Here is a 15,386-nt window from a genome sequence, read left to right as displayed (position 1 = left end):
TTATCAGCAACAACTTTGGTGTGGTTAAACCCTTATCATCATGGTAGATAACTTATCGTGAAGCAAACTGAGAACATCTCTCCAACTTTCAAAGCAAAGCTTGTTTGCAGCAAGCTTTTGCTGTAGGGAAGAAAAGGACAGATCACGGTACAAAGCATGCATTTACTTACTTCCTGATCAGTAAAAATGTCAATAAAATTCTGAAATGAGAATGAACCAGACTGTAGAATCAATTCCCCATTGTTTTCACAGCACTGTCCAGTAAGAACCAGTAACTTGTGTCGGGCAGCGTCAGTGATCATGAGGCGTACCTGAGAGAAGGATGCATGGCTTTAAGAATGATGGGCAAATAGCTACAAGAAACAATTTACAATGATCATCCAGGAATGGAGCATTTCAGGCCAGTTGCTTTTTATATAGGATTAAGCAACAAGTGCCTTCTAAGTATGGTGTTACAAATCTTCTGAAACTGCAACGGTCTTTGTGATTTGAAATTGAAAAGGGTTTACTATAATTACAACAGACTGTTATTGATTTTAATAATTAATAAATGGAATAACAGGTAATGCAGAACCTAGCATTCTACTAATAAACGTCTTGACTCTTCTAGCCTGTACCATTCTATACTGGACTTAGCTATTCCCATTCGAAGAGTTTCTGCCACCAGGAATATCAATAGAAATGGTGCCTATATCAAATGGACAGACTGAACTTGTATAGGCTGGAGATAAATAAACTTTTAAAGAGGGGAGACATTTACCATAAATGTTGTAAATTAGAGAATTGTCAACTGAATCTTGAATGTCCATTGGCTTTCATGCCTGAGGCATCTTTAGGTTAATTTAGCATTTAATGTTAGGATTGCACACCGTGTACTTTATGGCCTACAATTAATGTTACAAAAAAACTGGCTGCATGTATATTATTTACAGTAGTAATTAAAACAAAACTGGAGACGGAGGCATGCTAATAAAAGGACTGACATAAGGATAGATAGAAGGCTGTTGAATCCACAAACAGAAATAGTAATTCATGCAGGCAATTGCCAACATTTAGGAAAAGGTCTTCTTAACAAAAAATGAAGGAATATAGAAACAAAATAAGCTATAGTATTAGAATGATTGCTACATGGAAGATAAACAACCATGTGTAGAAATTGGATTACACAGCACCACCTTTCAGTGCAAGACATAATCCAATGAAAAATGAAAGCTAATCAAAATGCTGTGATGTGATCTGTATTTAGGTTCCAGATTCTCTATAATTATTTACAATATATAATCAGTGTTTGTTCTTACCTGGGCCTTCCCAATCATGAATCGAACTGTAACTGATTCATGGCACCAAACCCTCACCCTGATCCTTACCCTTTCTTTTCTCAATCCTTCGCTACTCGCCCCACCTTCCTCAGGCTTTTCTTTCTTAGAAACACAGCAGTGTACTTTATATAGCAAAGATAAAGATACATAACCAACATTTCAGGTTTGAGCCCTTCAATCAAGGAAATGAAAAATGTCAGCAGGTGTCTGAACAAAAAGGTACATTTTTGTTTCTTAACTTTTTGTTCAGATGCCTGCCAACATTTTTCCATACTTTGACAGATGCCTGTCTGCTTTTCATTCATACCTCCTATGGACGCTGTGAGACCAGCTGAGTTCCTCCAGCATTTCTGTGTTTTTACTACAATCACAGCATCTACAGACTTTTGGGTTTCACATCATGTGAACCAGTTGTACTCCCCCACATCAACTCACCATAGCACATCTCACTTATATTCCAAGCATATGCCCACCTCTTCTACTCCAACACAGCAACACCACTCAGCATTCTCACTTGATACAACAGAATCATCAAATTCTCTCAGTTCCCACTCCACACACTCCCTTTCCATTCAATACCACTTAGGTCTAAACATTATTCAGATAGCAGCTTTTTATTCCATTTTGTCAGGAAGAGAAAGAGATGAGTGTATGCTTAGAATACATGCAAGATGCGTCAAATGTTGATCAAGGTCAGAGAACATGAGAGAATGGGAATGGATTGAGAACTAGTTGTCAGACAGAGAGCAGAGTGGAAAAGAATGAGTCCTTCTCAGATTGGGAGGCTATGACTAGTAGGACAGCATTGGAATTGGTACCTGGGCCCAAGATATATTGATCTGGCTGAGGGGACAAAATTAAATTATTTCTGAATGTGGTGATGACACAATATTAGGTGACATGGAAGGCAGAGCGGAAGATTTAGAGAGGTTGCGAGGGGATATAGTAGATGAGCAAAGTGAGTGGCCAAATGTATGAAAGATGGAATATAAAGTGGAAAAAATATAAGGCTATTCATTAAGGTGCACAAAATAGAGAAATTGTGTTAAAGGCAAGAGATTGGGTGACACTGATGTTCAACAAAACCTGGGGGTCCTAGTACGAAAGTCACAAAACATTTATATGTATGTGCAGTGGGTAATTGGAAAAGCAAACGATATGTGGCTGTTCATTATTTGAGGACTTAAGTACAAGAGTGAAGATGTCTTCCTGTAACTCTTATAATCTCAATGCAACCATACCTGGAGTTAGGTATAATTTTGATCTCCCTTCCCAAAGAAGGATATATTTGCCACAGTAAATGTTTTTTTTTAAACTTCCGAAGTTGGAAATCTGAATTAAAACTAGAAAATGGTGGAAACATTCAGGTCGGAGAGCATCTCCAGAAAGAAATATTTCCAATTAAGACTTTCTGTTAGAACTGAAAAGGAGAGAAAACAAGTTAATACCAAGCTACAGGGAGAATGGGGTGAGGGGGTTGTTGGTTGACAAAGTTAGTATTTCTGACATGGTGGCTCTGGAGATGAGCTAAATTAAGTCACCTGGTTGATGGGTTAATGCGGGCATCGAGAAAGAGAATATGGATCTTAGGTTAAAAAACTACATGGAATGAAGTGGTTAAAGAGTGAGATCACAGACACAAGAATGTAAAATTGGCAAAATGAAGAACTATGTAGCATGCCTGGCAGCTCAGACTGTGCAAATGGAGAAAAAAACCATTAATGTTCCCTATGCTGCAAGACCTGGTTCATTCTATTGCAGACAAAGTCAAGTACTTGAAATTATAGAAATCACTATCAAGTCCAAAGGCCCAGAATGTTCCCAGATAAAAGCTGAGGTGTGTTCGGACTTTGTAACAGGAGGCCACAGACAGATAGGTCAAAGTAGGGTTTGGCATAGATAATTAAAGCAAAAGGAATTTGAAAGTGCAGGTCACCCCTTTTGACTGAGCATGGGTGTTCTGCAAAGTGGTCACAGTGCAATTGTAGAGTAGTTCATAAAGTGAGCACTGAATTGGAAGAAGTGCAAGTGGAAGGACTGTTTGAGTCCCTGAATGGTGGGAAGGAAAGATGTCAAAGGAGTAGTTCTGCATCTCCCACAGTTACATAGGAAGAGAATATAAGAGCAGGGATGTGAATGTTGAGCTCTATAAGGCACTGGTGGGACCTCACTTTGAGCATTTAAGTAGTTCTGGGCTCCTCATTTGAAAAAGGATGTGCTGATGTTGGAAAACATTCAGAGGAGGGCACAACTTCAGGATTGAAGGGTGTCCACTTAGAATAGACATGAGGAGGAATTTCTTCAGCCAGAGGGTGGTAAATCTGTTGCCATGGGCAGTTGTGGAGGCCAAGTCATTGGGTGTATTTAAGACAGGTTCTTGATTAGCCAGGACGTTGAGATTATTCAAAGATTATGGGGAGAAGTCCGGACAGTGGGGTTGAGTGGGAAAATGGATCAACTCATGATTAAATGGCAGTGCAGACTCAATTGGTTGAATAACCTATTTCTGCTCCAATGTCTTATGATCTTACATGGGAAATTTTGTAAGTAGGAGAATAGTTGGATGAGGAGCTATAAAAGGATCAGTCCTTTGAGAAAAGTGGAATGGACAGGGAGGGAAAGAATGGTCTTAATGGTGAAGATTCAGCATTTGCCCCTCTGGGAAGGGATTGAGTCAACTAGGCCAATTCTCTCTCAAGGTTATAAGAATGACAGGCAATCAGGGTGATCTATTTATTTATTTATTTACTTACACAGTTTGACAGGTGGGAAAATGTTTCTGCAGCTGCAGAATGCAGAACCAAAGTCAGTCTCAGTTAGGCCATGTAGGACTAAGATGAGGAGAAATTTCTTCATGCAGAGGAAGGTGAACCTTTGAAATTTTATACTTGATAGGTATATCGAGAGATCCAGTCAATGACTTCATTCAAAATAGAGATGATAGATTTCAGAATTTTGAGCAAATTAAGAAATATGGAGCAAGATAGGGAAGGATGCTGAGGTAGAATATCTGATTTGAGGAAATTAATAGCATACTCCTCTAACTTTTATGTTTCTAAGTTGTTCATTCACATGGAAGTTGTCAGTTTTAAGGGAAAATTACAGATTGGTGAAAGGGTTGCAAGGAGACTTGACATTGAGGTATTTCAGCCTGAGTTTTTGAGTAGGATACTGAGAAATCCAGGGATACTGCTCCTTTTCTAAAACACACAGGAAAACCAGTTGCGTTTTCCTAATTTCTTCATGGTCACATTTGCACATTTTCTTAAACTGAATTCATGTTCTTAAACTGCCGTGATGAGATTGAACCAAAAGATGTCAATCCTCACTTTAACCCTACAACATCACCTGCATGGTTTTGGATGGTTTTCAGTACACAACACACGCAAGGAGAATGCTACTTCACATGCAAATTTGCATTACAATTCCAAGCTCTTCGTCATCCCTTTCCCTTGCACTCCTAGCCCATAATATGTCTGCTCTCTTACCTCTGTGCTCACTGCCTCATCTGAAGGGTTGATGAGGACAACAGTTTCCAAAACATCACTTCTGTGGTGAAGGATTTTCTGGCCTATTAAGGAAAAAAAAGTGTACATGATTTATCTTTTTATTTCAAAGTACACTTTTATCCATTAAAAAAAAATCAACTGTGTGCAACACAGAACTTTCAATTGAATATTTTCATTGCAAGTCATGATATTCCCTTTACTTGATGTTAACTATATATTTTACTGAATAATAGAAAGGTTAAAAGCCCAGTAAGTCAGGGCAGTCTCATAGTATAAGAATCTCCTCAGTTCATTCTCCACAGCTCGGCATAATATTTTCTCTCAAGTATCTATCCAATTCATTGCTTGATTCTGTTTCATCAGCCCTAAAGGCAATGGATTCCTGATTCTAATAATTCTTGGCATAACATTTTTTCCTCACATTCTCTGCTATCTTTAGCCAAGAATTTGTCTACATCCCCGAGACCAGGGTCATCCTTTTACCTTTGATTTGCATAGGTTTATTTCCATCATTTCTTGCAGACTACTTCACATTAACTTAATAGGAACTCACAGTATTAAAACCAACAATAATTTCCAAGGCTCTTTCCTTGCATTTGTGATAAATCACAAATTGATAAATTTTGATAAATCCAGACAGTTACATACAAATGTATTAGGAAAAGGAGTAGGTCACAAACCCTGACTAGCTTGTTTTGCCATTTAATAAGATTGTGACTCATCTGGTTGTAACTGCAGCTCGAAATTCCCATCAACTCGTGATCATCTTTCATAACTGGATTATTGAGTATCAACTATCTGAGCCTTAAAGATCTTGAAATCATCCTCATCCACCATCTTTTGTATGGCTCTAACATGGAGTTGAGCTGGAGCTGGCCATATTGTCTCCATCAGTGCTCTGTGGCCACTGGGCGATCCACGTTATTGTGGCAGACAGAGCTGAGGTGCTGAACAAAGTGATCTCCCAGTCTGCGCCCAGTCTCTCCAATTTAGAGGAGACCGCAATGGGAGCACCAGATGACTCTTGCAGATTCACGTGAAATGTTGCTTCACTTGGAAGCACTGTAGTCAAGGTAGCTGTGGGAGTTGGTGGGTTTGTAGAAGATGTCATTTGAGAGTTTGTCTCCTGCACACGTCAGTGCCTCTTCCTCCTCAGGAGATTGCGGAGATTTGGTAATGACACCAGAAACTCTGGCAAATTTCTACAGAGATATGGTGACAGGCTGCATTATGGGTCTGGTATAGGAACACCAATATCGCTGAGAGCAAATCCCTCCAAAATGTAGTGGACCAGGACATCACAGGTAAAACTTTCCCCACTATTGAGTGTATCTACAGGAAACACTGATGTCAGAAGGCAGCAGCAATCATCAAAGACTCTCAGCACCCAGCACACTCTCTGTTCTCACTGCTGCCGTCAGGAAAGAGGTATAGGTGTCACAAGACTCACACCACCACGTTCAGGAACAGCTGCTACCCCTCCACCGTCAGAATCCTCAACAACAAACTCAATCAGAGACTCAGTTAAGGACTCTTACTTGAGAACTTTATTGATTTTCTTTTTCTTCTCTCTGTATTGCACAGTTTGTTTACATTCATTATCTGTTTACAGTTTTATTTGTTTACATGTTTATACTGTGTGCAGTTTATTTTTGCACTACCAATTAGTGGTAGTTCTGCCTCGCCCACAGGAAAAAGAAATCTCAGGGTTGTATGTGATATCATGTATGTACTCTGACAATAAATCTTAAAATCTGAGATGAAAACAGAGAGATCAAGGATTTACTTGGATGTTACCCGGACTTCAAAAACTGAGTTACAGGGAAAGGTTAAACAGGATAGGACTTTATTCCTCGGAGCTTAGAAGAATGAAGAAAGATTTGACAGAGGTATTTAAAATTATGAGGGGGATAGATGGAGTAAATGGAGATAGGGTTTTTCCACTGAGTGAAGTAAGATACAAACTAGAGAACATGGGTGAAGAGTGAAAGAGGAAATGTTTAAGCGGAACTTAAGGGGTAACTTCTTCACACACAGAGTGGTGTGAGTGTGGAATGAGCTGCCACCTGAGGTGGTGAATGCGGGCTCAATTTTAACATTTAAGAAGAATTTGGACAGGTACATGGATGGGAGAGGCATGGAGGGCTATGGGCTGGGTGTAGGTCAGTGGGACTAGGCAAAGAAAAAACCATATAACTTTTTTATGGCATGGAAACAGGCCATCTCGTCCCTACAAGCCGGTTCACTCAAATAACTCTGCTAGCTCTCCCCCCCCACCCCACCTATTCTCCGCCCATAACCCTCTAACCTCCTCTTATCCATGTATATATACAGCCTCCTCTTAAATGAAAGAATTGACTCTGCCTCAACTATTTCCTCTGGAAGATTATTCCATTCAGCCACCAATCTCTGAGTGAAGAAGGATCCTCTAATGTTTCTCCTAAAATTTTGCCCCCTTACCCTCAACTTGTGTCCTCTTGTTTCAACCTCCCCTGCTCTCAGGGGGAAGAGTCTACTTATATCTAGTATATCTATTCCCTTTATAATTTTAAACACCTTTATCAAATCCCCTTTCAACCGTCTACGTTCCAATGAATAAAGTCCTAACCTCTTCAATCTTTGTATTCTAGGTATTTTAAGCCAGGCAACATCCTTGTAAATCTTTTCTCCACCCTCTCCACCTTATCTATATCCTTCCTATAATTTGGAGACCAGAACTGAACACAATATTCCAAACCTGGCCTCACCAATGCTTTAAACAGTCGCAGCATCACTTCCCAACTCCTATACTCTATGCTATGATTTATGAAGGCCTTCTTAACCATCCTGTCAACATGGGAATCCACCTTCAAGGAATGCTGCACCATACCTCCTTGTTCTTGTGCATTCCCCAATAACCTCCCCTTTACTACATGTCCTATTTTGATTATTTTTACTGAAATGAAGCACATCACACTTCTCTACATTAAATTCCATCTGCCATCTTTCTGCCCAACTCTCCAGACAAACCAAATCCCTCTGTAATCCCTGAAAACCTTCCTCACTATCTCCCTATTTTCGTATCGTCTGCGTATTTACTTAACCAGTTAACCACCCCATCATCCAAATCATTAATATAAATTATGAACAACAGGGGACCTAGCACTGATCCTTGAGGTACTCCACTCGTCACAGGCTTCCATCCTGACAGACAGTTGTCCACCATGACCTTCTGCTATCTCTCCTCTGAACCCTTCTTACTATTTCTCTATTAATCTCTAGTGACTGAACCTTCCTTACTAACCTTTCATGTGGAACCTTATCAAAAATCCAGATAGACTACATCAACTGCCTTACCTTCATCCACCTTTCTTGTTACTTCTTCAAAAAACTCAACAAGGTTCGTCAAACATGACTTCCTCTTCACAAACCGATGCTGATCAATCCCTTCTTATCTAGATATTTATACACACCATTTCTAAGAATACCCTCCATAACTTTCCCTACCACCGAAGTCAAGCTTACAGGCCTATAATTACTTGGCCGACACCAAGTGCCTTTTTTAAACAAGGGAACTACATTAGCAACCCTCCAATCCTGCGGCACCAAACCCTCCTCCAGTGATCGTTGAAAAACCACTGACAGTGCCTCCGCTATTTGCTCCTTGACCTCCCTTAACGTCCTGGGGAAAATCCCATCAGGACCAGGAGACATCCACTTTTACTGACCCTAGCAACTCCAAAACCCTCTCTTTACTAATCCCTATCTTTTCCATAACTAAGCCATTTGCCTCACTTATCTCACATAGTCCAATGTCCTTTTCCTTCATGAATACAGATGAGAAAAAAATTGTTTAACATCTCTCCCATCTGATACGGTTCCTTGTACAGTTCACCGCTTTCATTTTCCAGCGGTCCTATTCTATCCTTAACCCTCCTTTTAGAATTCGCATATCTGTAAAAACCCTTAGGATTCACTACATGCTTGTCAAAGGCATTTTGAAAATCCAAACACACAACTCCTGAATCTCCTTTGTCTCACCTGCTTGTGGTTCCTTCAAAAAATTGCAGTAGGTTTATCAGGTAAGTTGTACCCTTAAGGAAACTTTGCTGCCTTTAGCCTATTTTGTCATGCACCTCCATGTACTCTGATAATATCATCCTTGACATTAAAATCTAACAACCATTGATGTAAAGCTAACAGGACTATAATTTCCTTTCTGCTGCCTCCCTCTCTTTTAAAATAGTAAAGCGATCTTGGCAATTTTTCAGTCCTCCGGAACCATGCCATCGTGGAAGATCATTACCAATGCCTCCACAATCATTGTAGCTACTTCTTTCAGAATCCAAGGGTGCATGACATCTGGTCGGGGAGACTTTTCTACCCTTAGACCATTCAGTTTTCCAAGCACCTTCTATCTGGTGATCATGACTCACCTCTCTTCCCTGACACCCTTGAAATTTCAGTATACTGCTAATGTCTTCCACAGTGAAGACTGATGCAAAATATTCATTCAGTTCCTTGTCCCCCTTTACAATTTCTCCAGTGTCATTTTATATCGGTCCTATATCTTCTCTTGCCACTGTTTTATTCTTAATATACTTTTTAAAAAAGCTTTTGGTATTCTTTTTGATGTTGTTTGCTAGCCTCTTTTCAAAGTTCATCTTTTCCTTTTAATGACCTTCTCATTTGCATTCTGTAAGCTTTTAAAAGCTTCACAGTCCTGTTTCTTTACAATTTATTGCTTCCTTGTATGTCCTTTCTTTTGCTTTTACTTCTCAGCCACAGATGTGTAATTTTTCCCTTCAAAGAGGCATAGATAGCCACTGTTTCCCAGGGCAAGAAATAGCAAACACCAGAGGACATATGAACAAAGTGAAGGGAGGGAATTTTAGGGGAGAGTTGTGGGAGCCTGGAATGCCTTGCAGGGATGATGGTGGAGGCTGAAACATTAGAGGTATTTAAGAGACTCTTAGACAGACACATGGATGGAAGAAAAATAGAAGGTTATGGGGATGGTTTAGAATTTTTTCTAACATTGAGGGCCAAAGAGCCTGTACTGTGCTGTAGTGTTTTATGTTCTAAATGTTTCTTCATTTTTGGAATATAAATGTCCTGCACTTTCCTTATTTTTTGCAGAAACTCCTGCCATTGCTACTCTGTCATCCTCAGTGCTAGTGTGCCTTTCCAATCAACTTTTGCCAATTCATCTCTCATATTTCTGTAGTTCCCTAACACCTCTGATTTTAGTTTCTCCCTCTCAAACTGCAGGGTGAATTCTATCATACAGTAAAAATCCCTGTTATTTGGAATTCAAGCAGCCAGCAAAAAAATTGTGCCCCCTAGTGCTAAGTTTGCCTATCACACAACACACAATCTCAAGCAACTGGAAATATTCACATATCAGGCATCTACCATGGGTTCCAGATACAAGGAGTTTTACTGTATTATGATCACTGCCTTCCAAGGGTTCCCTTAGCTTTAGGTCCCTTATTGTCTCTGGTTCATTGCACAATACCCACTCCAGATTTACCATTTCCCTGAATGGCACATCCACAAATTGTTTGAAGAAGCTATCCTAAAGACATTTGATAAATTCCTTTTCCTGTAATCCAGCACCAACCTGGTGTTCCCAATCAACCTGCATATTGAAATGCCCCATGACTATTGTAACATTTCCCTTTTTGCATGCCTTCTCTATCTCTCTCTGTATATTGAACAATGAATCCTGGCTACTGTTTGGAAGCCTGTGTCCATTTTCTTAATTTTACCTGCAGGGATTCTATATCTTCTGATCCAATGTCTCCTCTCTCCAAAGATTTAATTAAATTTTTAACCAGCAGAACCATCCCCACCCCCGTGTCTACCTTTGTGCTTTCTGTATCCACAGATACAAATGGGAATTTGTGGTCATCTTTCAGCCATGATTCCATATCTACCAACCTCCAGCTGTGCTTCTAGATCATCAAACTTGTTTCTTATACTGTGGGCATTTAGATAAAATACCTTAATGCCAGATTCATTACTCTTTTCAATTTTGTTTCCAAAGTACCACAAGTTAAATCTTTAACCTTACACTTGCAATTCTGCCATATTGACTTCTTCATAATCTCGCTACGCAATGTATCTTACTTGTGTGTTATCTGACCTTTTCACTGCCCTCTCATTCTAGTTACCATCCCCCTGCCAAACTAGTTTAATTACTCCCCAACAGTGCTAGCAAACCCTCCTGTTCAAGTGCACCCATCCTTTTTGTACAGCCCACACCATCCCCAGAAGAGATCTCAATGATCCATGAATCGAATACCCTGCCCTTGCATCAACTCTTCAGCCACACATTCATCTGCCACAACTTCTTATTCGTGGCTTCACTCGTGAAGCAGCAATCCAAAGATTACCACCCTTGAGGTTCTGCTTTTTAGCTTCCTTCTTAACATCCTATATTCACCCTTCAGAATCTCATTCCTTTTCCTATCTATATGGACTAATGTGGACCATGACATCTGGTTGCTCACTCTCCCACTTGAGAATGTTGTGGACTTGATTGGAGGTGTCCATGACCCTGGCACTTGGGAGGCCACATGCCATCCAGGAGTCTTGATCTTGTTCACACAACCTCCTATCTCCTCTTCTTCTCCCCACTTCCCTTCTGTGCCAAAGGACCAGACTCTGAGCCAGAGACTTGACCACTATGACTTTTCCCTGGTAGATCATCCCCCCAACAGTATCCAAGACAGTACACTTATTGTTGAAGAGACGGCCACTTGGGCATTCTGCACTAACTGCCTATTGCCCTTCCCTCTCCTAGTTACCTGCTTCTTGTGTCTTAGGTATGACTGTCTCCTTATAGTTTCTGTTTATCATCCCCTCTGCCACCTGAATGTTTGGAATTCATCTAGCCCCAGCTCCCTAAAAAGGAGCTGCAGCTGAATGTGCTTCTTGCACATGTAGTCATCAGGGACATTGTCCCAGATTTCCAACAGCCTGCAATTGGAGCATACCACTGCCCTAGTTGCCTTAGTCCACTCTGGGTTTCTATGAAAGGATCCTACTGACCTTACCTCAGCTTCTGCTCATCAAAGCCTCTCGAACAAAAGACTCTGACTCACCACTCTCACTCTGGCCACTCAAACAATGGCCACTCTGCTTGTGGCTGCTTTTACTTTTATTTCTTCCTGCCAATAAATCTCAATTGGATTGGCCTACGACAGAGCCGAGCACTGCAAACGCTTCTCTGCGACCTGTGTGTCTCTCTCCTTGCAATGCGACTGGTCGGCTAAGGATCAAAATGATCAAGTCTTCAAGTGAACTGCCTGCCCCCAGGACTGCTTGGGTAAACAAAACTTTCCCACAGAAATGTCTGATTCTTGAATGCTAATCAGGAAAATCAAATTTCAAAATCTGTGCAAAGCACATTACATTGTGGTTGAAATCAATGAAATAAAGTAATCATAGTTAATTTAAGCAGTGGTTCAAGTTGACATTGGCTTTGTGGAAAAACCAAGAGAATGGTGGTGGATGATTGTCTCCTTGACTGACTAGTGATGTGCCTTAGAGATTGGTGCTGGTTCCTTTGGTTGTTTCTCATCTCTATCAACCATCTGGATAAAAATGTAGTAAAATGGGACTAGCAAATTTGCAGATGACTGGTTATGTAAGTGAACAGCCAGGAAGGCTCTGAAAGCTTGCACCAGATTCTGGACCAGCTCCAAAAATGGATTGTAAATTGGCAGATGGAATTTAATGCAGACAATTGTAAAGTGTTGCACTTCGGATGGACGAACCAGGGTCAGATTTACATGGTAAAGGATAGGATGCTACATAGGGATCTGGGAATACAGATACACAATTCCCTGAAAGTGATGTCATAGATAGTTAGGGTCATAAAGATAGTTTTTGTCACATTAGCTTTCATAAACCAAAGTATTACAGAAGTTGGGATGCTATGTTGAAGTTGTATATGACATTAGTGAGGCCAAATTTGGAATAATGTATGGAGTTTGGTCATTGAACTACAGGAAAAATAGCAATTTGATCTGTTAACGTGCAGAGAAAATGTATATATGTGGCTGGGACTTGAGGAGCTGAGTTCTAGAGAAAGTTTGAACCGGTTAAGACTTTATTCCCTGGAGTGTTGGAGAATGAGAGGAGATTTGAGAGAGGTATACAAAATTATGAGAAGTATAGACAGGGTAAATGGAAACAGGCTTTTTCTGCTGAGGTTGGGTGAGTCAATAACTAGAGGACATGGGTTAAGGGTGAAAGTTGAAATGTTTAAGGTGAACATCTATGCAAATGTCTTCACTCAGAGGGTGGTGAGGGTGTGGAATAAGTTGCCAGCAGAGGAGGTGGATTCCAGGGTTCATTCTAGATATTTTAGAGAAGATTGAAAAAGTACATGGATGGTTGGGGTATGGTTAAGGCGCAGATCAATGGGACTAGGTGGAATATATAGTTCAGCATGGATTAGACAGGCCAAAGGGTCTGTTTCTGTGCCATTTTGTTCAATGGTTGTACATCCATAATACAATCAAATTAAACATAATTGAAATGAGTGATAAAGACAATCATCTCAAGTTGTTTCTATCCACTATTCCAACCTCAGCCAGATCCTTAAGAAGTCACTGCAGCCAGAGTGCTGATGTCAGCGCAGCTCTCTGACTTGGCACTTTACATTGTCCATGAATACAAACAGAGCTGTCAGCGCACTCAGCTCCCGGGGCCAGCCTCCAGGTTACATTGTGGATGCGCTCAGCAAATTACTAGGCTGAATAATGAGAGCAGTGGCAGCCAGAATACCAGCACAACCCACTTGTGAATTTTAGAAGCACCTACACTCAGTCACGACATTGGAACATTCTTCTCTGAGGTGTCCAACCACATGGTGTGGCATCACAAACGTTGCCAGACTATCTTCTTTTGGTTTTAAAGTTCCACAATGGTGAGTTAATGCAATCAATAGAATACAAAGTTAGATTATTGCAACAGGCGAACACTGGTTTTAAAAGGTTTTGCTTGACCAACATGGTATTCATCAATAGCACAAGAATGCACTGGTGAAAACATGTCCCCAACAATTCTAGAGATTTGCAGCTGTTCCAGCACTTGAGAGTGGAGGATTGGGACCAGCTGGATTGCTCACACATAGAATTGGTACTGCTCGATGGGTTCAATGCCTATCTTCAACACTGACCATTTTGTGAATCTCAAAATTGCACCTCCTCTTTCAGTGATTCCACGTTTTATCTGTGAGATTTGTGCACCTCGTTCGCATTTTCCATCCTGGTTGTTTATTGATTTTCTGCCATTGCCTTGATAGAAAATCCATACAGTTTTAGAAAGAAATAAAAAAAATGTAAAACTTTTCAATTTTCCAGTTTTAAATAACACAAACCTATGAGCCTATAAATTTGGAATCTCCAGGAAGCTTAAAAATACTACATTAAAAAACCAGATGTTTGCATTCTTCATTATAATAAGCAAACATTGTACTGAATGAACATTCAGATCTGGTAAATATAACCATGTAATAGTCCTTCCACAGTCAATGAAAAACTTCTGTCTTTATAGATGTGCATAAGTCAGAATAAAAACAGAAAAATCATTTGATATGGTTACCATACCTCCACAGGAAGCAATGAATGGCATCAAAAATGCATAAAATTGATACGAAGAATGACTGGAGAGGAGGGAAAGGGGGGGTGAGAGGAGGGGGAGAAGGAGGAGGAGAAAAGTAGTTCTTCCATTCATACGAGCAAACTATTTCAATATATTGGATTATGTTGAGGTGTCCATAAAACAGGTAAAAGGTGGCCTGTACATCTATCCCTCAAGACAACAATTTTACAAATGTGCAGTTACACACTAACTGTTAGCATTAAAAGCAAGATTGTTCAAAAGTACTCATTATATATTTTGTTTCTTTGAGAATGTTTTAAATACAGTATTGGAGAAAAGAGGCAGAATTAATGCTTGTGGCAGGCTGAAAATGCGAGCAAATATTTGGCAGCCATTAAATTCTCTTCCACAAAGCACCTTAGCAGCGAGATTATGTGATAATATCTTTGCATCTCTTCATCAATGAGTGTGCGAGAACGAGGGATCGGGATCTTTACAGGAAGTCCAGTTACGGCCTGTGGAAGCAAAGTGGCAATTCCAGAGGCAACTAGAGACAAACAGGTACATGCCAGCTATGGCAGGGAGTGCAGGCAATTACACGCTAGATGGCTGTGATGCTTCATTATCCAATGAGCTGAACACCTTCTATGCCCACTTTGAGAAGAATAACCAAACAATGCCTACTAGAATCCCTGCAAAGGCTGAGTCCTTTGTGATATCTATCTCTGAGGACGATGTCAGAACATCATTCAAAAAGGTGAACCCTGACAAAGTGTCAGGCCCTGACAGCATACCTGGCAGTGTACTGAAAGCCTGCATCATCCAACTAGCTGGAGTGTTCACAGACATTTTCAACCTCTCATTGTTGTAATCAAAGGTTCCCACCTGCTTCAAAAGGGCATTGTTCGTTATTGTGTGCTGAATAATGAGTTGAGTTGGTGGGTGAGGTAAACCAAATAAA

At 40.4% G+C, this 15,386-nt stretch overlaps 1 protein-coding gene and 1 long non-coding RNA gene across 2 annotated transcripts in view; one reads left to right on the top strand and one right to left on the bottom strand.

Annotated features, from left to right (window-relative positions):
- map1b (microtubule-associated protein 1B) overlaps positions 1 to 15,386 on the bottom strand; it is a 121,230-nt gene that overhangs the window by 18,942 nt on the left and 86,902 nt on the right. The window contains exons 3-4 of the mRNA XM_069936770.1: positions 4,808 to 4,890; positions 171 to 311 (exon numbers count right to left, since the gene is read on the bottom strand). Of these exons, the coding sequence (XP_069792871.1) occupies positions 171 to 311; positions 4,808 to 4,890 (224 nt within the window). The remainder of the gene's footprint in view (positions 1 to 170; positions 312 to 4,807; positions 4,891 to 15,386) is intronic.
- The window catches only part of LOC138763114 (uncharacterized), a 38,561-nt gene that overhangs the window by 12,645 nt on the left and 10,530 nt on the right, over positions 1 to 15,386 (top strand). The gene's annotated exons all lie outside the window — the stretch shown is intronic.

Source organism: Narcine bancroftii, chromosome 1 (assembly GCF_036971445.1).
Source record: "Narcine bancroftii isolate sNarBan1 chromosome 1, sNarBan1.hap1, whole genome shotgun sequence".
NCBI classification, from domain to species: Eukaryota; Metazoa; Chordata; class Chondrichthyes; order Torpediniformes; family Narcinidae; genus Narcine; species Narcine bancroftii.
The sequence above is the reverse complement of the archived record's forward strand: the minus strand, read 5'-3'. Positions and strand labels throughout refer to the sequence as shown.